This window comes from Larimichthys crocea, chromosome XII (assembly GCF_000972845.2).
Source record: "Larimichthys crocea isolate SSNF chromosome XII, L_crocea_2.0, whole genome shotgun sequence".
In the NCBI taxonomy this organism is placed as follows: domain Eukaryota; kingdom Metazoa; phylum Chordata; class Actinopteri; family Sciaenidae; genus Larimichthys; species Larimichthys crocea.
The window spans coordinates 1,773,882-1,799,673 of NC_040022.1; the positions used below are offsets into that span (position 1 = coordinate 1,773,882).

Below are 25,792 nucleotides of genomic sequence, written 5' to 3' on the forward strand. Positions count from 1 at the left end.
GTTATCGCCCTGTACTTTTAATGGGGCCAACAGCTAGTCGTTAACTTTGCCTGTCTTCTGTCTGGTGCTAGTATAAAGTGGGTAATGACTGCCTGCTTTGGCTGCATATCAGGTTGATGAGAATGAAACTGATGAAGGTATAGGCAAAAACAATGAGCTGAAAGGCACTAAAACACGTGGTTGAGCTGGGAACTACAGAACAGGGTGATCATTTTTGGGCAGTTTGTCACTTGTGAGATTTTCCACACTACACAGTCATAGTCATCTGATGTATTGTTGATATATGAATATAATTATATAAATAGAACAGCTTTAAAATAAAGTAAACATATTATATGACTTATTTTATCACATCCCCAACATTGTCTTCTTAGATATATTCTTGCCACCCTCTTGACATGGAAAACTTTCGCAACACCTGCCCTACTATTACTCAAAGTGCGTACTGGGGGAAAAGCCTCCTGATTGCATACATAATCCTACAGTTTTGTTGAATAAATTCCTAGATGACAATTATATTGCTGGAAATCTTCATTTCATGAACCATAAGGTCACTGAAAGGTTTCATTTTGCTACTAGAATACAGAGTTCCTGCATTAGTATTAGCCATGCGGCTGAATAAGTAATGGTAATGCAATATTCCAGTATCCCCTGACCTGAATAAGAACATTTATACACTGGTACTGAGCCCCAGGATGGGCGAGAGGAACCGAGAGAGAGAGAGAGAGAGAGAGAGAGAGAGAGAGAGAGAGAGAATTATTGTGGACATGGTTTGTGGCATTTGGCTTTTTGCTCTCTGTGATGGATTTGGTCCAAACCCTTGAGACACACAAATGAACTGTGACATCTATGACAGCTGGAGATGATGCCCACTGCCCTGTCGACATACACACACACACACACACACACACACACACACACACACACACTTGCAAACATTGCATCCTTGGACAGCTGTTTCCAGTTTCTATTGCTAACTTTTCATGCATTATATATCCATTGTGTATCAAGTTTTGCTTTTTGTATATTATTGTTTCTTGCTGTAATAAATAAAATATTAAGACGGGTTGAAACACTTGCATAAATACTTCGTGTGGAGCAACAGTTATGTGTGGAGGCTAAACTAGAGGATTACTACTTGCATCTTTTTGTAATTTTAAGAGCACTTTGAACTAAAATATGCAGAAATGCTGTGAATTTGTCTTTCAAGCCTCTGGGAGTAACAGCAGGAAAGCAGTGTGATTATGAAGAGTGCTGTGATAAAAAAATCCAAAGAGCCTTTCCATTCTGTCTTTCATTAAGGAGCCTAGATGTGCCTCCAGTGACATATATCCTGTTTTACCTCCTGGCAGCATTGTCGACTGCTTGTTTGTCCCTGTGCGGTTGTGTTGTGTGTGTGTTCATGTGTGAACATCTGTGCTCCTTTTAGTCACATCTTTTTACACATTACTTACTTTTTGCACATTGGATATGCTTATTTTGCTCTATTTCTTTCAGCCATGTGCATAAAGGGCAGCATTAGCTATTTTAATATGAATGTGAACACAATATAAAGACAAAACAATAATGTTAGAGGTCTAATTGCGTGTCTCTCTTCTACTCTGTTTATTGCATGGATAAATCAACATATCATCATATTATCAGTGTCAAAACCAATTAACTAATTCATTTTAAATATGTTTCATGCGAGCTGCAGGTTGACAATAAATGGAGTCAAATGACCGTGCAGACATTCCTAACTAGATTAGTGTATTGATCCAAAAAATGTTGCTGCGCTAAATACGAAACAATTAGCTACATTGTGTCAATTAAATCAGGTGGGCAGTCTTGATTATGATTCACCTAAATGATAAAGTGTTCTTCATGACTTAAGATTGAGCTTCACTTCTGTCGTGTGTATGTGTGCTGAAGCGATTGGTCTTTTGACAGGCTGCAGGAAACAAGGCGGTGCAAAGGGGTTTTACATGCTGGCGGATGACATCACACACTTGGGGGCTCTAAAACACACACTGCCAGCTCACTTATAATCCACAGGATACACATCCAGTCAAATCACAATTGATGTCAGAATAAATTAAGCGGCAACACGCCTCTTTGATATATCCAGACTTTAGGCCAGACAAAGACATACGGGGAGAAAAGAGAAGAGAGGTAGAAAGAGGACAGAAAGAAAGAGAGGACTGTTATCGTCCCAGGATCCAGATTAATAAAAGAAGTGTGAGAGGCTGAGGAATTCTGACTCTGGGTAGTCAGATGATGCTATTATAACAATCAATCCCACACTTTCCAACCTGTTGGTACATTGTTTCCATCTTTTGTGATTTCTTTTCTGCCCTTTCTGTTTTGATTTGTGTCACTTCCTGGGAAACCCCAAATCATATTGTGTGGGCCATCAAGCTTGGGAGCTCCCTAACTGGGTCAAATTAAAGTTTGAAGAAGCTTTTTAGGGCTGCAGCTTGGAATTACTAGCACTGCCATGAGTGTGGGGGAAACTTTCATTCTTGGAATTATCCTGTGGTTAATAGTTACTTGTAGTTCTTCTATCTATGGCATCCAAGTCTATCTAGGACTTTGAGGGTACAACAACATATTTAATATATTGTATATATTTGAAAGAAATCTCAGAATTGCCTTTACATGGACTTTAACTGTTTTTTTCAGTTTGTTTCCTTAGTGAATAATCAATATTAAGCATAAATAAGCATAAAGACTGGAAACAGCTAGCCCGGCTCTGTCATAAGGTAGAAAAATCTGCCTCCCAGCAGTTAACACATTATACTGTATCTGTTTAACCCACACACACACAAAAAAAACAAAGAGTGACAACAACAGATTATGTTTTTACAGGAGGTTTGGGACTGTTTCTTGATTGAGCACAATGACTTCCTGGAGTATGAGCTACTTGTCTGGTAACCTCACAATGAGTTTTGGGGCTTCATAATGGGTAATCCCCAGGGCAAGTCTCCAGGAATTTACTGCACTCAAGCACACAACCTCTGTAAAACCACAAAATGTTCTTTTTAGACTTTAAGACTTGTTTGTGTTTAAACAAATCACATATAACATCAAATTAGAGTGCTTGTTGGTATAACTGGTTACCTTTAGTTACCTCTTTGTGCTAACTCTCTTCATTAAAGTGAAAAAGTGTATTTGTCAAAAAATTTCAAACTATTCCTTTAATTTTCTGAGTTAGATATTTGATATTTCTTGAACAGAAATAACCACTACACACATGTGCAATTAACAAATGAATGTTACATTTCTTGAAAGATTTATTCAAACAGGACACATGGGCCAACGTCATATGAGTGCCTATAGACATTTCAGTTAGTCAAAACTTTATTTATATAGTATTTTGTATGCATGAAAATTCTGTTCATAACCCTTCATCCCTAAAAAAAAAAAACCTCTAGAGAAATTTGTCTTAAGTTACAGAGAATGACGTCAGATTGCCCTGTCTGCTTTTATATCTATAAAAAGCCCTTATATAAGCTGAGTAGTCAACAAATTTCACAGCAGACAAGTGGTACAGCATACATATATACACAAGTAGTACATAGCAATCCAAGGCAGCCTATTGCTGCCTATTACAAATTATCATGAAACAACGCATGATTTTTTTTTGTGTGTTTTCATTTTTTTGCAGATGCAAAAGCTGTACAAGTAATCATGGATCTTCCTTTCTTCTTTCAGCTAATGTGTTGGCAAAGCACTTGGATACAATGCAATATCTTTTAACATTAAATACATGAGTGCATGTATACCATACAATGTAACTGAAAAGATCACAAGCTTCAAACATTTGACATCCTGTGGTGGTAAAGAAGGGAGGTGAGTTGGGGGTGTGGGAGGGCGGGGCAGCCATGAGTCTAAAATCTGGAAGCACTTTCCATCGGTCAAATCAACTTTTTTTTTTTTTTTTTTTGACAGGAGTTTAATTCTTTGAAAAAACACAGTACAAAAACAAACTGACAGAAAACAAAGAAACAGTTGAACCATACACCACATTCTATATATTGCTAGGGATCATGGAGCTCAAGTATGTCTACCAGGTTGCATTCAGATAACCTGCGGTAGAATACTTGCATTGTTTCTTCTATAGTGAGGAAGTTTTACAAACAACAGTCAGTTAGCTCGGAGATGAGCAAGTGACGCCATAGTCTGTCATCAATCAGGAGAGATTGAGTAAATTCACTCTAAGCTGATGATCCAAAACAGACTCAGCATTTTCACTGTTTTGGATGTTTAAATCATCAGTTAGGTGTACTCAGTTTCTCCTGATTCGAGGCTTTTGGTCCTGTTTCGTACCACAAACTTGTGGACATTGTATGGAAGATATAATTAGTGTTACTTCTCTGTGGCTCTCGTGTCTATGTGAGTGTATGTTTGTGCATGTGTTCAAGTATTTACATTGTCCACAAAACTGTGGTTCACCAGAGTCTAATTTATCCAGCTTAACTACCTCTTGTTCAGACAGTCCTTTGCCTAAGGGGAGTCACAGAAGTCCATCCATTATCGAAGAAAAAAATCCTGATGCCTGACCACAGGGAAATTAACATTAAAAGGTATTTTCCAGCACATCACCATGATTGTATCTTGTGGCACATTTGATGCAGATCTCCCAAAGAGCAAGAGGATATTCAACAATCATTCGCAGTGCGTGCTTCAGCTCTGTGAGCTAATCATTGGGAATCAGGCCAGCCAACCGAATTTGGGGAAAGTTGACAAGTTGTTGTTGCTGTTCTCTGTAAGTTTGCTGGTAGCCTGTCTTCAGGCTCTGTTTGTCCTGAATGACTTCCTGTATACTCCACTCTTTAACTGTAAATCCTGGAGCCAGTGTTGCTGTTCTGTTAAATGTCCAGCGTTTGTTAAATCAGCCGGTGTTGTAAGAGTGTGAATGAGTCCTGTTCCTTCAAGACCCAACCACAACAATGTTGAAATTGTGAGATCCAGAGTAAAGACCATCTTCGCCTTTCAGCTACAGTCATATAATGCATTTAAAAGCTGGTTGTTTGAGTAGAACAGAAAGATAAAACCCAGAATTTATGTTTTTAGACAAATCTGAATGAAAAATAACCATCATCATATCAGCCATGCAACCCCATTTCTCTTTTCTGTCGCATCTCCTTCATCTGCTCCCAAGCCCTCTGCAGTGCCAATTCTTTAGCTCGGCTCTCCTTTTGGTTTCAACACCCTCAACCTCATTAGCACCCACCCCTAAACTCCGAGAAGGGCTCCAGATAGACGGGCAGACAGAAAGATAAGGATAGGGGGTGGACGGTTGGGCGCTTATTGCTTTACTGACGCATATTGCTTGTTTACTGGCTGTCATTCCTCATTTGTTCTCAACCTCTAATGCATTCCGAGTGATTAAGGACAGACCCCACAGAATATTTTGGTAGGGCTTTTAGAGGCCAGAAAACTTTTCATATGAAGTGACCCACTTAAAGTGTGGCACCTCGTGGGAATAAAAGTCAAAGAGACAGTGAAGCCAAGAAGAAGAACCCTGCTCTAACATGGTACATTACACACTGTGCAGAGTTGGCGAGAGCCTAGGCGCAGATGTGTTTGATGCATATTCACACCATGCATATCCCATTGATGCTTTTGTATTCATGATCCCCATTCTCTGCTGATCCCTTATTATAAAAGCATGCCAGCAGCTCCGAGCGTCGCTCCAACAGCTTGCCTTACAGGTTTTTCACATCTTGGAGAGGTAAAGTAGAGAAACCATCGCAGCGTTACAAACAAGCATTATATTGCTAATTTATTCTCTCTTGTTAAAGTTTTATTCCGTCGCTCATTTTATTTGCTTGTGTACACTCACAGCTCCATAAAATTGAGATGCAAATTGGGGAATTTAGCTGACTGACATTTCTGCACAGAAAAAAAATCAATGGATTTAAAAATTTGAATGGCGTTTACGTAAAAAATCCACTTGGTTTAAGTTTTAAGGTAGCAGGTTATCACCAGCAAATCTCAAGATGTGAATTATATATTGCAAAGCATCTGGTCACTCATGTCCCAGCCTCTGTTTATGGATGGGGGGGGCATAATCACGCTTAAATTTGCTTGCATGATGGTGTATTATGGAGTAAGTCTGGAGTCTGCCATGCTGCAACTAACTCTGTCATTAACTCCGCACACTCACACACAAACATGCTAAGAGGACCAAGTGAGAATATCATGGTTTACAACAGCTTGGAGCAATGGGTACCAAACACCAGACAAGTGCTCGGTACCCATCGCTCAATCCCCCATGGAAATGGATGCACAGAAGGAGGTCGGGGGAGGTAGGAGACAGTCTGCTAGGGAGCACAAAAAGGGAGAGAGAGACACAGGAAGAGAGAGGGAGTGAGAGAAAGTGCTAAATAGTGTGTGACTCTGGTAAGCGCCGCTGTTTGATTAGGTTCCACCACCTGCCTGATTTGCTATAGCATGTGCCAGGCATATGTGCCAGGCATATGCACTACGGCTTAGCTGGTGTCCTCATGATAACAAATGAAGGTGAATTCAATCAGTGACTCAGACTGGCTGTGGGACTGTTCCTTACGGTGGAGGAGGAGGTGAAAATACGTGGTGTGGGGATTTTGAAGACTGAAAGCAATACTGAATTCGTATACTAAATCCATAAATAAGCAGTGTTGGACAAGTTACTTACTTACTTACTTGAAAAATTTAATGAAAATTATTTTGCTAATGTTTTTGTGGAGAGTTCTGGGGACATTGGGGCAAACTGTGTGAGCCTCCAACAGCCAACGTGCCACATGGAACAGCCATTAGTCTGTAGTGAGACCAAATCAGGTGTTGGGGCTCTCACTCTCATTCACTGTCTATGTCTCTTGACCAATGCTCGGATGTCAGATTTGGTCTGAATCGGGCCTCGTGCCTAACTGCATAAGGACCTACATCCAGTGCTTTCCATCTAATCATGCTGGATATTTATTTATGTGCCAGGTTGAACCACACTTTATTAATATGGTCTGAAACTCAAAATGCTAAATTCAGTGGCAAATTATCCTGTGGACTATTAGTTAATTTGATGGTTGAGCTAAATAAAAATAGGAGAGGGGAGACAAAAAAATGAAGGCAGAGCCACTGCTCCCCTGAGAAATATGGTTAAATAAAACTGTTGGCTTACATTAGCAAGCCACAAAATTTAAATATGACAATTTAGAGTTGAAGTTATCGGGAGGTGCGTTTCTTCTTTTGGTAGAGGCCTCACAGCTAACACTGCTTCATGAGTCTGTGAAGTCACTGAATGCTATAAACCCTCCATCAAACTCGCGAGTCTCTAAATTGCCAAAGTAATGACGCTTTACTGGGATTAGTAACTGTTATGTACTTACTTAATTGACCATTTGCGTGCCAAATAAAGTAGATGTGTTTAACTGCATTCAAAGATTACGTGGCCCACGTGGTTTTTTGTTTAGGTGCATTCATTTGTGGATGTAAAGTACTGCATTTACAGGGAGCGAAGTAAATTGCAAAGCACTGGCAAAGCAGGTGGTTTCATCCTGTTAGATTATGTTAGCATTGCAGCAGTAAACACATGCATCAAACCGCTGCGTTTAGCAATAGCCATGCTGGAGAAAAGCTGCTCCTTCGAAAGCATAAATACTTTTTCTTCCGTTGTCCAGACTATACCCAACACTTCATAATGTTAATCATTAGTTTTAGTTTATGAAATCATGTATTTGCAAATGTATGGATCTGTCGCCTGAATACAGTAAAGTGGACCTTGCAGGATGTACATATATATATTCATATATTCAGACACCATTATTTCACTTCCTAGTACAGCCAAGTGCCTGTAAGAATATGCATTGGCCGATACTTCTCTGACATAAACCCAGTCTCATTTGTAAAAACCAGTGTGGAGAAGAGAGTAGGAGAGAATACAATGACTTTGTAATGACCTTTCTGAGTACATGGACTCTTTTTTCTCAGCATTGTGACAAATTCTGGGTTTTCGTTAGAGGTAAACATCCACAGCAACACAAGAGACGGTGACTGAAATGAGCAGCTCAACAAACTGTTACAAATAACAAACAAGAGAGCTCGCTTATTCGCTTCGTCCCGGCTTCTGTGAATCAGTGTGTGGAGAGAAAAGTGTGTATCTGTTTGTGTGTCAGTAGGGGGGTGCCTGTGGTCTCTGACACTGCTGGGAACCTTCTGTAGTTTTTGACAAGCGTGCAGTGTGTGGGTATGTGGGTGTGTACGTGGTTCAGATCCTTCTCATCTCATTTGCCCCTGGAATGAGATGAATAACCAACCCCCCTCTCCCCCCACCCCTGCCCTCCTCTCTGGTATGAATTGCGAGGCTGATATCTCACTCTGCGGAGGGGCTGGAGGGCAACGGGAGCTGACAACACAATGGCATTGTCTCTGCTGACGGGGAGCCAAAGTCTTAGGGGAAACACTCCCCGTACCAGCCTCTCTGGCAGTCTCCGAAATAGTCGGCTGAGTGCGTCTGGGCTAGTTTGTGGTGTGAATAGTGTCTGCGTGTGGGATTTGAACATTTGTGCCTGGTGGAGTGGTGCTACAGAGCAGTGCATAGTGTCATTGAGGTGTGAGGGGGCTGAGAGGAGAAAGAGAACAGAGCTGTGCCAACACACTGAGAGACCACTCAATTATTTAGAAGAGCCGCCGGGTTCAAAGAGTCACAGCCAACACCTGCCAATCCACCACCGTCACAGCTTATCTGCTGCTGTTTTGATCCAGTGGCCCTAAAAATACACAAATATCACCTCACATTATTCATATTTTTGTCAACAATGATGAGGAGAATGCAGAGTTAATACACGATATTTGCTTGTTTCCGTCTCGCCATTACGGCTGTGGATATAAAAGATATCAGAGCATTTCTTTTAAAGTTGCTTACAACTCCACTTGGTTTCCTCTTCTGTCTATTCACCCACTCATCCCCATGTTCAGACAGTGACCTCTGTCTTGCTGTTGGTGGGCAGTCCCTTGTGCTTAGGGTGCATGTGAGGCGAGTGGCCGTAGCCCAGTGGCTGCGAGAAGAGCTCGGGCAGCGTCTCGATGCTGAACTGCCTCTTGTTGGAGTAGATCTGGCGCCGGCTGTTCTGCTGGTGCAGCGTGTGGTGGTGCTGCTGCTGGATGGTGTGGTGCTGCTGCCCCTGGAGGCTTAAGTGGGTGGCCACCGGATGCTGGATGTGGCTCTTACTGGGGTCCCATGCTTTGAAGGCTGAGCTGGAGGTGAGCGGATGGGTGTTGGTTTTGGAGATCTTAGGTTTGGGGATCTGGGAAGCGTTGATGGTGATGGCCAATGGCGCATGGATGTCGGGTGGCGGGAGGAAAGGCTTGTCCTTGGGGTGAAAGTTAATTGGCTGGAAAGTTGGAGGGGACTGGCGGTGGGTGTAATCTATCATTGGGTAGCTCTTGTAGTAGTCCCTTGCAGTTGTGTCTGGATGATGGAGGAGACAAAAGGAAGGGGAGTCAAGGCAGACACATTAAATGATTACATTGGTGATGAAAAGTTAAGACAGTGATAAAAGCATAATTATTCAGTACAATACAGCAGGTTTACATTTGCGAATCACACTGTTGTTGAGGTTCCCCTCACACTTATAATTCAATTCTGACCATTAGGCCCTACACAGACCAAATCAGATATTGTGGCAAATCGTGTGTAACTGCTACTAAACAATCAGAAAATAACTTTTTATTTTGCTGATTCGCAGCTTTCCTCAATACCAGTGCTCCCTCACTCTCATTTACTGCCTATGTTGCTCAACCACTGCTCTCTGTCTTTCTCTCTCTCAAACTGTCGGATGCAAACCAAAGGAAACTTCTTTATGTCACTATTTTGCAGACACAGACATGGTGCATAAACTAAATCAAGCCAGAAAACATAGAGTATCATAATTTAGTTCATAAATCCACCTGGATAGCCGCCCAGTTTCAGGCTGACTGTGGAGGGTTTGACCGATCTGATCGTAGATTGGCCACCACAGCATGACATCTGGTTGCATTTCTCCAAAAGTTGAATCTGGCCCAACTTCTCCACCACAAGTCACTGCGTTTTTTTTTCTGGCACTCCTTGTGGCCTGTACCACCACAACCAAAATGCAGTAGCTCCAATAAAATGAAATGTTGAATGAATGTTTTTGCTACAGTATCAGATTTGGTCTAGACACTTCTTCTATATAATATATATATATATATATATAGACATTCCATTCCATGGCAAATTTGCACATAAAACAAAAGCCAAGGCTAAATCCTGCAGTGTGTGTGTGTGTGTCCATGAAGATGTGAATGTGTGTACCATATTTATGTATTTGAGCTTTGAACTGTCTACACTCTGACCATGGAGTTAAAAATACCAACGCCACCAGAGAGAAACAAGCAGACGGAGACAGACTGAGAGTAAAGAAAATAACCCACAGAATATGGGGAAAAGCAGCGTGAGTTAGTGTCGGGCAAACCGGGAGATTTGTATGATATAAAAATAGAGCGGCTTCAGTGTGTCGAGTCAGATTAGCGCAAGCTCCCTGAGTGGAACTCGACTCTGCTGTTCGGTCATCATCACTACCCCCGACCTCCCCTTTCCCCATCACACACACTCTGCCCTGAAGACACTAACAACCTTGTTTGCTTAGCCCCATTTTATTAGTCCTTTTTTTTCCCCCTGGAGAGAAATAAGAAGCTTTATTGTCTTTTTCCTTCATGCTGGTGCAATCATTGCTTTAAATTAATCTTCCTCTTAGATTTCTCTTAATATCTTAACATCTGTCTTCCTCATAACATAACAAGACACAGCTGCTATCAGCTTGTTGTACACGTTTGTGACAATACACATTTGTCTTGTCATATTTGTTTTTTTTTTATCTGTTTGTGCACCTACATGTCTGATCTCATTATTATTACACTCCAAACAGGACCATAATAATAACAACAATGTCAATATTATGGTTGGATGATGTATGACCAGTTGAGTTTAATTTGTCGTAATGAATGTCAATGAATGTTTCTGGCCATTAGTGGGTGTTAATGCATGTATGTGTGACAGAGAGAATTGTACGCTGTGCTCGCAGGGATTTCAAGGTCCTCTGAAACATTAATGAAGCTCAAAAATGAATCATCTGAAAGCAATGTTTGGGGAGCTGTAAATTTGTAATATTGGACTGCCGAGGCTTTGTGCTTGCTGTTCGGGGAGCCTTGTGTCTTTGGACAATATTCAGATAAACACTGCAAACAGAAGTCCTCCATTGGCTGTCTGAAAACAGACTGCAGATTTATGGCTTTATCTACTGTGTTTGTTAGTAATACAGAGTTTAGCAGAGGCCTGTTTTTCCACTCTGGATACAGCTGAAGATTAATTTTTAATTATTATTCTAGCCAAGACGAGAAAATGTTCTTACATTCGCTTCATATTTGTATTTTTGGGGAAGACACCTTGAGGAGTAGCCTCACGTTCACACATGTCAGGAAACTGTCCGGTGCCATCAGAGTGTGGTAATTACTTATTGAACACTTCAAATGTGGGGCCACTGTGTAACTCCCAGGCACTTCAACAGCAGCTGCTGCTGAGGACGGAGAAAGAGTCACTGGCAATCATTCGGTCCCTCAGTAAAATTCTCTGAGCATCTCCAAAGATTTGAATACTACTCTGCCTTTTTAGACACCCAGTGTCACTACAAGCATTTCAATTGTTGCTTATCTTAAAAGTCAGCTGGATATTTTCTCTCGTAACATGACAAAGCAGCCTAAATTTAAATAACAATGTTTTAAACAATTTTCACTAGCAAGACCAACAAATCCATTTTTCTAGACAAAGAGTATGTCATCCTTTTTTGCATGTCATTCCTTCTCTCTCTCTCCCCACTTTCCTTTCTGCCTTCAGCTGCACTACCCAAATATATATATATACATAAAAGAAATAGTAATTCAGTACAAGAGAGCAGTTGAAAAAATATATTTGAGATTATAATCTTTAAGGTGGACGGATAAAATCAAACCCTACTACGACTGGTGATGTCATGTTTGATACACTTTGGTTAGTGTATTTATATTTGGTAGTTATATGTCTATACAATAATTGTTATGGTGGTGGTGGCATGTGCCATCCCTGTGCTTGATTCAAATGCTGGAGGCGAAAAGCAAACCTCAAAGCAATTTAACCAACTGGACTTGGAAATTAAGGGTTACAAAGAGAGCTGAAAAAATTCTTCCTGTGGTTTAACTTCTCACCTTGTTGCTGTGATGTTGTTAGCTGATACAAACTTTCCACCAGAGAGGGCAGTACGCTGCTTTACAGCCTGGTGATCAGTTTCTCTTTCAACTCTTTAAACACTAACAAGTAATTAACCAGGCAGACAGTTTGTTCTGCATACTTGTGGGGAGAAAGAACAATACATCAGTTTAATTGTTGAAATAACAAAGATTTGTTCCTTTTTCATATTGTGTCACAATATTGATGACTAAGAATAAGGAGAATGACGAGAAAAACTGCTTTGCTTTCATTTAAATCCTGATGATAGGGACGAACGTGTGCATCCGCACTTGTGCCAACAAAGAACACATTTACATACATTTTTCGCCTGTTGAAAAGGGAATACGCTGCTTGATTTGTATGCATCTGTGCAGTAAAGTGCCTCACATGGTTTTGGCAGCTTTTAGCAGTTTGTCACAATGAGATGAAGACACTCGTTGGACGTCAGCAGTATTGCTACAGACCGGTTTAATATGCATGAGTGCTGTGCAAGCCTTGGATTGTAAGAGCATGTCAGCTTTCTGAAAAATGTGTACCTAGATATGTTTTGTGCACTTCATATACTGTGTCTTTCTTTTTGGTGTAACATGCTGCACTTGAGGGTACGGAGGTAGAATATGAAAAAAAAATGATTCAAATCTCTGGACAGGGTGGGAAAATCTGGGACGACACAGAAACAATGAATTAAACACACTCGTCCTTCCCACAAACAACTGCTGTTGCTGTCCGTTCGAGTGTTTCCACACATGTTGCCAGCAGGGGCACCTGACAGCGGGGTCCTCTGTGACAGTATTATGTGCTTTCCTCTCCATTTCACAGACTCTCCATCTGCTCATACTCTTTCTCTCTCTTGTTTTTTCATTTTTTCCGTCTGTATTTCATTTATTTCAACAGCCTCAGCTTCTGCTCTCTATCCAACAGCAGCCTAAAGCAAGGCCTGTGGGCCCAATCTGGGCTACTGCATTATAACTGTATAATTTGGACTCTCCAAAGGGTAACAGAGTTTGACAACATACTGTATTCTATTTGCAGTTATTCTAAGACAACCTGCTCAGTACAATGTCGAATTACACACATTGTAATGACATACTTAAACACAATTATTTAGATGTCAGGTGATTAATACTCGATGCAGCACATACCTGTAGCACTCTGGTGTACACATTGTTTATATTTTCTCATCCCTAGCTTATATTTCTCTTCTTTAGGTGCAGTTTTCACCAGTTATAATTGCATAAGCATTTTCAAGGGGCTTTCAAGGACAGGTGTGGACAACATACAGGCATCATCAAACACTAGATTTTACCCTTATATTTCCTCTTTTTCCAAGTTTTCCAAGTGTGTTCTGTAGCTGCTCCATCGACACTTCTTTGCAGCTATATGATGTCTTACACTGAATTAAATATTTAAACCCCAGATGTCATGTCCTCAGGGCTACACCATTACCTTAAACACATTCAGAAGTAATGCATACTGACATTATTGATACTAAACTTTGAGATCTCCATCGGTCTGTGGGTTCTGAGCAATGCTTGGCCGCACATTAGACATCTTTTAAGTATGAACTAAAGGAAGGTCCTGCAGAGTTTAGAAGGTTAAAATTTCCTGCTAGCAGAACATCACATCCTGCAAGACAACCAAGAAACACGATGAGTTACTTTCCCTCTTTCCCCAAAGCAGAAGATTTCCGCCTTGTCAAAAGACTAGTGAAGAAAATTTCAAGAACAACTTCCTCATTAGTCTTCACAGGTACTCCACTGATCATTGCTTGGAAAGGAACTCCATCCTGAAGTGCCAAACATAAAAAAAACTTTGATCCTGATCTTCAAAGCCATCTTTGGGGAATTTGAGATCACTCCAAATAATGTAGCCATAAAGAAAATAGTAAAACTTACTTCACCAATTATGTGACGTGAAGCACTATTTCAAAAATGCAGCAACCGCACTAATGATTTAATCTTGTACTGAGTCGTACAGTGCTTTTTTCCACATCACCCCCAACAAACAGCAGTCATTTCAATGTGCTTGTTGATATGTTGTTCACTTTAACTTCACAGGTTGCCTTGCATTGTAGAATATCAAAATATGTACTTAAATTGCCATTTTTTTCTACAGTATCTTTAAATATTGCTCAGGCTCTTGAATCATTAGATTTTAATTAAAGACCTCAGGCAGTCTTGGCCCCGAATATGGAGTCCTAACGTCCTGGCAAACAGTCTTTCATGCTCTCTTCAAGAACATCCTCCCACCTTCTGTCTCATGTCTTTTCTCTTTCCTGAAGACCTGACACTCACTGGAGACTAACCTGGACTGAGCTCTATGCATCACACATGAAGTAGTGGTTAATATTTATCATCACTGCTTCCTCAGGCCCAACCAAAGCCATTGAAATTCTGCTTTTCAAGTGCATCTCCTCCTCCTCTCGACATTCTGCTTGTCCGTTCTATCTCTGTCCTCTTAACTTCTCACTCTCTAACCTTTTGCATCTTTATCCCCCATTTTCTCCCCGCCTATCCACCTGTCCTCCTTTAATTAAGATAGATCTATCAGAGCTGCTCGTGCCAGAGTCCCGCTGCTACACCTGGCACAGGTTGGCTGTCACAAAGTCCTAACCTCTTTGACCTGTTATGCCCTTCTTCCGTTCTATCCTTTTCTCCTTTGTGCTCACCGCTTCATTTACCCCGTTTCACCTCCCGTGTGTTGCTTTGTTTGAGATAATTCAGAAAACAAATGTGAGTCGTTAACAGCTGCATTTAGTCTCATTGTGTCTAGAAAGATTTCAAAGCAGCTTGGTCCAGATACCTGCTGTTTCACCTGGCAAATGGTCAGCCGTCCGGTCCAAACTGTTGTGAGTCCTAGCCATGACTTTGTCCACACAGCCAGGATCTCTGGACCCGGTGGCTTGTTTATTGCCCAGCAAGAGAACTGATAAGCATGTGTGAAAAGATGATTGGATTCTATGTTTTTCTCTCCTTGTGAGTGCATATTAGGTACACAATATGTACAAATAATAAAAAAAACAGACAAAAAATGACTTAGTGCTTTAGATTATATCATGTTTAGTGTTCTTGGTACTTCATAATAGTTAATGCTGCATTTGGACTGTGCTAGCACTGTGTTTTACTGATTTGCTGCCGTCTTTTAGGAGATAGAGGACGGCTGGAGCTGATATCAGCTGACATTGGGTGAAAGGATGCAAGTTCTTCACAGAGCCGACACAAAGAGACAAACAACCATTCATGCTCACATTCACAGACTATTTATAGTCACCTATTAACCTGCATGTCTTTGGATTGTAGGAGTACCTGGAGAGGACCCACGCAGACATGAGGAGAACATGCAAACTCCAACCCAGAAAGGCCCCAGTCAGGGTTAGAACTAGAAACCAAATTATTATTATTTTTATTTGAAGTAATGCAAATGAAGAAGCAGCGCTTATTTGAGTCCTAAGTAGTGAGTATGTAAGCCTGTGAGGTAACATTCAGGGCCAAGTAGCCCTGTTTCTTGTTGTAGGTGCTTGCTTGTTGCTGTGAGCACACAGTGACTCAGATGATGAGTGTATCAACATGTCAATCTGCTATTTTTTTTTCCCACTTAGAGGCTGTTAGAGGCCTGTATTTGTTTCCCTGTCATTATTTTGAATCTAATACGGTGCCAACATCTACGTCGTATGTGCATGTGGGTGTGCGACAAAGAGAATAAAGGCACAAGAGGCATGCTGATCAGTGTGTGGAAATGCTGGATTTAGGTGTGTTGTACGTGTGCTGTGTTAGCTTTTAGGTGCATCATTAGGAGCATGTGGAGCCACAGTGTCAGAACTGTACTGGAAGAGACGAGTAAATACAGCAGAGTGCATATATATGTATATATGGGTGAGACAAAAACAGTAGATACCTAACAGTAGGGCACAAAGAGGAGCAGTTCATTGTCTGTGTGTCATCACACAGAGACAGAAGTGAACACCTAGACGTCGAGAGAGGGGATCTGGAGGTGTTATTTTGAGCTGGGTTTCAGTGAAATGTGGATGACGTCTGAGGCTCATCATTGAGTGGTTGGGGGGGCCTTTGTTTCTCACTCAGTGAGCAGAATAATGAGATGAGATTTTCTGTTTCCTGCGCTTCTTCTATTCAGTTACTTTCCACACTCATTTTGCTGGCCTTTCCCTTATTACTGTTGCAGCATATCTGTTCTATTATACTCTCTTCTATGACGCCATTTGCTTCCAACTTTTTCATACATTTCCAAAAACTTTTAAAAGCACTGAAAAAGCCTCTATTGTGAGTTAAAAATACATTTCTTTCTCGTCATTTTTAAAAGGTAACTACACCCTCAGATTGTGCTGGAAGCCTCTCTCCGGGCGTATTTAAAAAATGAGTAGGGAGAGCAACGACTGTACGACTATACTTAGACCTGCTATTTTGGGTACATGAGTGCGTTATCACTGTCAATGATGTCAAAATGCAGCGTACTGGGAGTACCCGGATGGTGCATGGTCAAAAAGTTGAGTGTGGAATGCTAAACCCTCGTCGCCCTCAGTGGTCACCATGTTGGCACCATTTGACTACCTCCATTGTGAAAATGGTGGCTGAGGAAGTTGACGGAGATGCTGTGGGTAATACCGCAACATACAAATATAAGTTGTGCATGTGTTTATTCATATTTATTCTCTCACAGTCAAGCGTTGGCGTTAATGCTCTTTGCAGTTGCAATTTGGCGAAGAAGGAGGTGTGAAATGTTTCCGGTAAGTGCACAACGGCCATACTCGAATTGACACGACCCTGCTGAAATTAGCACACTACTCCACCAGCAGAAAACGTTTTCCAACGTTTCATTCAGCTTGATTATTATTACTAGTGAACTAACTGATTAAATCGATGGAAATTAAAGCAAGATCGATGGCTGGTAATCTTTTGTCTCTCTGAATTTCTCCCAGTAAATCTTCCACCATTATCACTGTACGCTGCATTATGTGCCATGTGAGAAGCCTGACAGATGTAACAAAAGTAGCTCAAGCTGGCCGGGCTTAGCGAGCACTCATTACAGCTTTGTCCTGAAAAACTTACTCTTCGGTTTCTGTCTGAAATCGTGCAGCTCTGATGGGTGGTCGTGTCTCTCTTTGCATACTGTGTCAATGAACGGTACATGTACATGTGTCAAACTGTCGCTCCTCATCATCGTCACTGTGTCCTTGTCTGTCTGCCGTGATCAGATGATAGATGGGGTGTGTGTGTCTTTGTACATGTTTACGCCCGTGCTCCTTGTGTGTGTCTATGCAGAAGGAACAAGTATAATGTGTGTGTGTGTGTGTTGGATATGTTTATGTGAGTATTTTTTACTGTGTGAGAGTGAAAGAGAGAGAGCGGCCAGAGGACAAGCTTGAGGCCTGAACCAGCGGCTTCAAACTGCTGTTATCCAGACTACTGTCACTCACAACACACAAACGCCTAACTACTATGTGCGTGTGCGTGTGTGTGTGTGTGTTTTATCCTTTCGTTTTAATTGTAACCCAGTTGAGTTACCAGTCTGTTATGAGTTATGTCATCATCAGCGGTGAATTCATGCCATCATTGTACCTTTCTTTCCGACAGCTGATGGATGGTTACTATTAACAGAGAGGCAAGCTGTCAATAACTGTCTGCATCATATTGTGACAGAGCTTTGGGCAGATGACTAACCCGGCCCATAACAAAGAGTACACTGTGTTTTTTCATGGTGGTGAGGCAACCATGATCCTAATATCGGCTTTGTTCAACACGGGTCTTCCCCGGTTTTATAAAGCTAACACACTTATTATGTAACAGCATTTTTTATATCATAAGAGGAAGTTATTTATGATTCTAAGGTTAAAAAAACAACAACACGATATCAAGTCCTTCTCCAGTTTCCTTCTCACCTACCTGATTTCTTCCCCACCTGCCACCATCCCATCAACCTATGCTGCATAAAACCCTGAGTCGCCACCAGATTGTTCAATCTCCCTTGTGCTACAGCTAACTCTGCGTTTTTGACTTCATGACTAATCGTGATCTCCCTGTGCTTCAGGAAAATCCCCCCTTTTCCATCCTGTCTATGTCCAGCTCTGTTTATCTCCACGTCTGCACTCTGGGATTCCTGTCACCGCCATAACCTCACCACCCCGGACACCCCGCCACATGCACATTCCCTCTGTGTTAACGAGATTCGGTCTCTGGTTTGTTTTTGCAATTTAGTCTGCTAGCGTTCTCCTTAACACACAAAGTTGGTCTCTAGTTACTGTGTTTTGACCTCTGTATATTAAGCCTGTGTTGTGCATCTAGTTAGTATGTGTGAGTGTGCGTGTGTAATACTCACCCACGGCCTTGAGCGAGGTGTATTTGTTGAAGCCAATTCCCAGGTTGTTGTGAGGGTGAGACAAAGCCATGGCCGGACCAAGGGGAGACAAGGCTGCGTTGTTCAAATGGTTATGATCTGAGGGAGAAACGGATACCATCAGTTTCCATGTTTCCATTTGAATGAGGTGTCAGACAAAGAAAATGCAAAGCACTGTGTGTTTTCATGAACTGGTATTATGAGAATATTCTCAAGAGGGAGTAAAAATATCACAAAATCAAAAGTCCTCTGTAACTCATGACACTTTAGGACTGACTCCAACTTTTTCCCCTTTAAACACAATGTTTGTTCACAGTATCCAGAATGTGACGTAAAATGCTAGTTAAGCTCTTTTTTGGAAGTAATGATTAACTGACGTTCATTAACCATCTGCACATTTCTGTCAGGCGTCGGTACATAATGTTTCTGCTTAAAATAGAAAATATATTCAGAGAGCTTTTAGATATGCAGGTTGCCCAGCACACTTAATGTAGGCCTAATATAGGAGGTGACAAGCAAAGTCTATTACGTAAACATATTATCAAGGTATTTGTTCTTCCAGCAGGTTCCTCGTGGCTCAGATCCTTTGAGAGCTTCTTCTGTCAAAGGGATGAAACCATATGCTATAAGTGCTCCGTTTCTTCATATAAGCGCCTCTGACTGAATTAATCAATACAGCAATTATAATAGTTTGTTCCAGTGATTGAAGCTAATATCTGTATGCTTTGGTGCACGATGTGTCTGCAGTTGGTAATCTGTCAATATCCTGGTAAATTCTAGTAATTGTCCTATTGATCATGTGCTCCCATGTGTGTTTGTGGATGGCGCTTATGATGTATTGGCAATTTAATGATAAAAATCTGAGGAAGTTGACAGCACAAAGTCATTTGCTTTCAACGTTGATGTGACCTGCGCTGTGGAAACACCCTACGGGAAAGACACTCGGCTTTAGCAGGTGAGCTCTTCATGCTAAGAAGTGGGTGGTGTTTGTTCTTCATAAAGGAGCTTAAAGCTGCACTAATCAATATTATCAATATTCTTCTGTATACACAGATAAATATCTCTTGACTTCAGTTGCCCTCAGTTGTATTAAAGCTTTTTTTAGTTGGTTTTACAACTTCATCTGCTGAGATACTGATGCAGACATTGCATGACACGGTAGCCTCACATCCCCACAGTTAGAGCACGTCCATGATAACAAACTGAAGCTGCTACATGGACCATGGAGGCCATGCACATCCATGTGGGACTCGCACAGTGTAATGAAATGTTCAGTCAGTGTATTGTAGTAGTTTAGTCACTCGCCTGAGAACAGGGATCAGCCAATCAGCGGTACACAGCCAATCAGTAATCAGTTTGCTACACACGAGCCATCCATGCACGTATGCGTTCAGAAACATGTACGCAGTGATAATGTGTGACCTTTATATTCTCCATGCCTCGAGTTTTATATTGGTGCAGTCTAAATATGATCAGTTGTGAAATAGCTCTATTAGTATGAAGCCTGTTCACAAAACCTGCCTGCTAACACATAAAACAGTAACGTGTTTATATTTGTGCTCTGAACATCATTCTGTACATGTTAGGCTATAATATCATAGCTATTACTGAAGATGCCATCACAGTCACATACTTCCATCTACATCTACAGTTTTTACACACTGCTTATCTCTTACCTCCAACAGGTACAATCTGTTTACAAATGAGTAAAAATCAATACCTCATTTAACCAGAGGCAATGTGATACACCAGAGCAACCTGGCTGTTTTTACAATTTCACATCAAAATAAATCAATGTGTATCTATGGTCCTGCATTAAAACAATCCAGTTAATTCATCCAGTACTAGTTAATATAGTCTATGCTTCCAAACCCTGCATAACCAACTGCATTATCACATAGCAAAGTTAATGAAGATGGCACGCCACCCCATATGACCTTACAAAGATGCAGTACTGTATATCAGGTATAAACCCCGCTCCACTTTGCCTAGATGACATGTTCCTGTCCTTTCTCACCAAGCTTGTTTCTAACAATAATTCGTGCACAGCACCATATAACAGACCGGCCAGATAGCCAGGAATACACTTAGGAAATAGCACAGACCAAAACAAAGCTAAAAGTTGAGTAAAAGTTACATTTGCAGGGCAAAGAAGAGACAGTTTCACATGAGAAACAAAAAGAAAATGAAGTTATGGTTTTAGGAAACGCAAATAACGGTTATAAACAAGTCTAATTTTGTTAAAGAAACAAGCGAGAAAATGACACAATGTGTAAAAATATTCCACAAAGCATCTTTATCTGTAAAACCCTCCTGAAGAAACAAAAATGTCACCACAAGTCAGAACCAGAAGTCTTAAACTTAAATTATTCCCACAGGGTTAGAACCACACACACACACACACACACACACACACACTTTCTCTCTTGCAGACACATACACACACACACACTCTCACGCGCACACACACACACATGCATAAACAAACACACAAACCTGACACCCGCGTCCACCAGCCACATGATGACTGAGACGCATGGGTGAGAATGAAGTGAGGGGGAAAGAGGAGAGAGAGCGGGAGAGGCAGGGAGAAAGTCAGAGAGCGAGGGATGTGACACCAGCGCTGACTGATTGAATTAGAAATAGATCTTCACTTCCCCGTGTAATTGATATGCAGTGATGACACGCTGTGTGCGCCGCGGAGTGCGTTCAGGCACAACTGTGTGTTGCGATTTTATCCGTGTGCGGCCGCGTCTGTGTGTAAAATTGTGGGTTGTTATTGTCTTATGTGAAGTGCTGGTACCACCTGCTCTCTTCAGTCACTCATTCATCCAAGGTTTCAAAAGCGAGGTGCACAACCTTCAATCAAACAAACAAATCAACAAAAACATTAAAAGTTGTGCACAAGTGCTTCATAAAGTTTTTAGGATCTTTTGAGTAATTACTTAGCTTTTGCTGCTTGAGTGTGAGCCAACAACAGTGGAAATAATTAGACAGACACACAGAGAGAGAGAGATGGAGTGAAGAGTCGAAGGCAGAAATAGACGAGGGGTGGGGGAGGTTCAACTAATTGATGGAAAGATCCTTGGCTGGTCTCCAGTTTGACCACAGGGCTGTTCCTGGCCACCAGAAAGCACACACACACACACACACACACACACACACACACACACACACACACACAAAATACTTGTATGTTCACATTTGTTGTTATTTTTTCTCCTGTCTTTTATTAGAAATACGTATGTACAACCTGCTTTGGCAACACTGTACTTCAGAACAGTCTTGCTAATGAGGCATGGGATGAACGATGCAAGACACGGTTTCGGTTATTTCTTTCCTCCATCTCAAACACTTCTTCTATTTTTATCGAAAGTGAATAACTCCTAAAAAGTTTTATGAACATGACTTTCAGTGAAAAGTAAAAAGGTAATTTCTCTATTAAAGAGTTCAGAAAAAAAATAGCAGTGTGGCAATTAGGTCTGAAATGAAGAGAATTCTGCAGATTTTTCTGACACGGTATGATACAACAAGGATTTTTCTTTAAGGCACAACAATAAAGTCACAGTAGAAGTGTACATAATCTCTTTTATGGTTAATATATCAAATTTACTATAGGAAACAAATTAATATATTAAGGTAAAGCTGCATTAATAGATCTTTGGTACTTGATACCTTGAAGGTATCGACAAAAATAACCCAGTACCAATTAGTATTGAAACTTGAAACTCCAGTCAAAGGATACCTACATACATTCCATCGGTTTTGCACCCACATCTAGTAGAAAATTGCAATTTGGTTGCAGCCGCAAGCATTCTTATCCCATACACAGTCTGTAATGATGAAGTCAGACATGTGTATTTGATGGAGTTGGCAGCCCAGGGATTTGAAAGGTTATTTGAGGAAAAACTGTAAATGCAGGTAACATGATAAAAACGTGGAGCATGGAGAAAACTTGGTGGATAGCTGCTCCACGTTTGCAGGGCCGATAGTTTCCTCGACACAAGGTATCAACTGAAGTGATCTATCGGTATCACTGTAAAGGTACTGCTATTGTCATTTTTTAAACAATCCCCGTCTTTAACATACAGATAGAAGTGTTGTAACTTTATACTATAAAAAACTTGACATGGCTAATGTATTAGTAAGCAGTGGCTTATTTGCACATTGAGCAGATACGGAACAATATCATCTATTTAAAGTCATCTTTCGTTTGATATTTGTCCTCTTTTAGCTTTGTTTTGGTCTCCACCCACCCCTTAGCGACTCTTTAGCTGCTACACTAAAGTGTTAGCTGTCTGGTGCTAAGCAAGTAGTGAACAGTGGGGTTTTTAGAGCTTTCTCTCCGGAAACAGCTGACTGCTGCTGCCAAATGTGACTTTAACAGCCGATACTGAGCGATAGTAAACCAAAGAGTAAAGTTGTGGGCCAAAAAATGTAAACAATGAGCTAAAAGAAGCTAAAAAGCTGATGGGATCTTTAGAATTAGGTGATGATTACATAATAATAAATTACACATTATTTATTGTTACACAGTATTTCAATATTTCATTCATTCTGTTCATGAAAATATTGACTACTGCAGCTTTAATGTTTTTTTTTTCTATGAATATGATACTCACTCACTCAGGGCCATAAAATGTTTTTCTGATATTGATGGGAGCTGAACTCTGGATATCCGAGTTAAAACTTTTTTTATTTTGCAGTGTATATTTCCATTTTAAGACATCATGTTCATTTTATGAAATGTCATTTTGCAGCCTGTTTTTATGGCTAATTCAGTAGGCTTCCTGCCTAAGTCACTTTAGTCTCTATTCACACGGCCATATTGTATGAGCGAAAGAGAGCACATTGAAAGGGAATAAATTCTTCCCTCTGTTCTGTATTCTTGAATAAATTCTCTCTGAATGTCCTACATTTTCCCTGCGTGCGTGTGTGTTATGAATGTGTGCGTGCTCTTTGATGTACTATAGTATAGAGGCCTCCGAGGAGAAGCACTCATAAGAATTCAAATTTTATGTTTATTAAAGAGAAGCGGAGAAAGAAATGAGGACTTTCAGTATATGAGTGTAATTCACAATGTGTGTGTGAGATGGAAACTGTGAGAGTAGGAAATGTTTGGGCATTTAAGGTACTGTGGGAATTGTGTTTGTGCACCCAGGTTGTATACTTGTTGTGTATGCTTTGCATGCTTTCCAACCAGCATGCATTTGTTTTTGTTTGTATGTGTGTGCTCGCAAACGTACTGTGCATATGTGTGACTAGTGTAGGCAGGCAGCAGAGCACCACTGGGTGATGGCCTAATTCAGCAGGGCTCAACATCAAAGAGGCAGACTGCTGCAAGTGCTTCAGCCAGCCTTACTCTGACATGACTACTGTCACACACAGAAAAAAGTAAAAAAAGTAAAAAAGAAAAATAGATGCAAGGAGGAAGAGGAGGAGGAGGAGGAGGAGGAGGAGGAGGCGTGGGCAGCGAGGAGGAAGAAAGACAGGATAGTCCTGTGTTGTTTAATGCATTAAACTAGCAGGGATGAGAGTTTGAGTCCTGCTAGCCTCACAGGCTAAAATGAGTGCACATGGAACTGTAGGGCACATTGGATGAACAGCCAAGTGGCATATATGTCACATCATTTCATGTGAGTGTATGGGAGAAGGGGAGGGAAAGAGGAAACAAGGGCCAAGAGGAGAGGACAGGCCAGAGGAGGATATGAAGGAGAAGTTTACTTCATGACACAATGCTCGAAAACTGTCTTTTCATTGTGCTGGGGAAAACATATTTTTATATATGTATGTAACAAAGAAGCTTAATAAGCTTTCTTGCTGTCAGTACGTCGGCATGTCGGTGCACTAAAAACAAAGAGGCTACAGCGAGCAGTGGGTTGAATTGTGAACTTCAGAGCAGAAATAAAACACGTTTACACCCTGGTACAAAAAAACGTCTTGTCTCTATAGTTAATTTCCCCGTCTATGAGTCTGAATTTCTATATAACTCACATGTTCAAATGATATTAGAGCTTAAATTTATGCATAATAAACAGCATGCTCACTTTGACTGACAGGTGGATACCGTTACAGATGGCTTGTTTATGCAACCAGGCCTCATTCAACAAATACAGACAACAACGGGGTGAAGGGATCTTTCAGTTCCTTGAAAAGTAGTTCCTGGTTTTGGATGGAAAAGCACAAAACTGATGAAGGCACTGGCATTTATAATATGTATACATTTTATGTATACTATAATATTGAATATATTACTTGTTTTTTAGCTGTTGTCACTACAAAATGTAAACAGATTGCAGCTTGAACCAGGAATGTGTTAGATAACTGCACACTTGCATGTTAACGCTTCAAGTGGCTGACATGTGCGTAACATATGGGTCTCCTTCATTAATATCTGTGCTGGATAAAATACACGACAACTTTCGTTTGAGGTGTTGTGTCATGTTCCGGTCCCGTGAAATCACGCAAACACATCCGTAGAAAATGAGCAGATGCTGCTTTGCCGAGCTCTCTTCCTGTCCTCTCACCATGGGTCTTCTTATCTTCATCTCAGTCTCCTGCTCTCTGTATCATCTAGTTTCTCACCGTTACATTTCTTGTCATGTGCTTCTTCCTGCTCATGTTAACTCTCTTTCCCTCTCTCTGTCCTCTTTCCTGTCTCAGTCACCTGCTTCTTTCCTGTGACTCTTCTTGTCTAACTCTTTTGTTCTCTCTCAGTGAGAGTGAGGCAAGCCATCTGTTGTCTTTCGATGAAAGAAGCCATGTACGACAACTTACTTTTTAAATTTCCCACATCTTTCTCTCTACCTTAAAGTCTGTATGAAGGTAATTCTGAGATTTCTTTCATAATACATTAAATGTGTTGGAAAATAGTTGCTGAAAACATGTGAAAAGACTTTGAACGATATATTACTGAAATGTGGAGCCAATCTGGGCATACCCCTGCCCATTTCATAAACTTGTTGATATTTTTAATCATTTAAATTTGACTGAGTGCTGAAAAACTCTTTGGTCTGACAAACTCAGAACACATTCATTCTTACTTTACACAGATTTTAACTCATATTGTAGTGCATGAGCATGAAAGGTGTCACAGCTACAGTATCTTTTTGCTGTGGTGTGTTTTCACTGTAGAAGAAACGAGAGAGTTTTGACGTCTGGATTGTCATGTCATATTTTTTTGCCTTGTTGGTTGTCTTAGTG

General features: G+C 40.8%; 1 protein-coding gene across 3 annotated transcripts in view; it reads right to left on the reverse strand.

Moving 5' to 3' along the window:
* Window positions 1-3,303: 3,303 nt before the first annotated feature.
* The window catches only part of LOC104922922 (protein shisa-8), an 87,797-nt gene continuing 65,308 nt past the window's right edge, over window positions 3,304-25,792 (reverse strand). For 2 of the 3 annotated variants that reach the window (XM_019266015.2, XM_019266016.2), the window contains exons 4-5: window positions 18,572-18,688; window positions 3,304-9,430 (exon numbers count right to left, since the gene is read on the reverse strand). In XM_019266015.2, the coding sequence (XP_019121560.1) occupies window positions 8,934-9,430; window positions 18,572-18,688 (614 nt within the window). In that variant the 3' untranslated portion in view covers window positions 3,304-8,933. The remainder of the gene's footprint in view (window positions 9,431-18,571; window positions 18,689-25,792) is intronic. The other variant, XM_010735884.3, reaches the window with a different exon arrangement.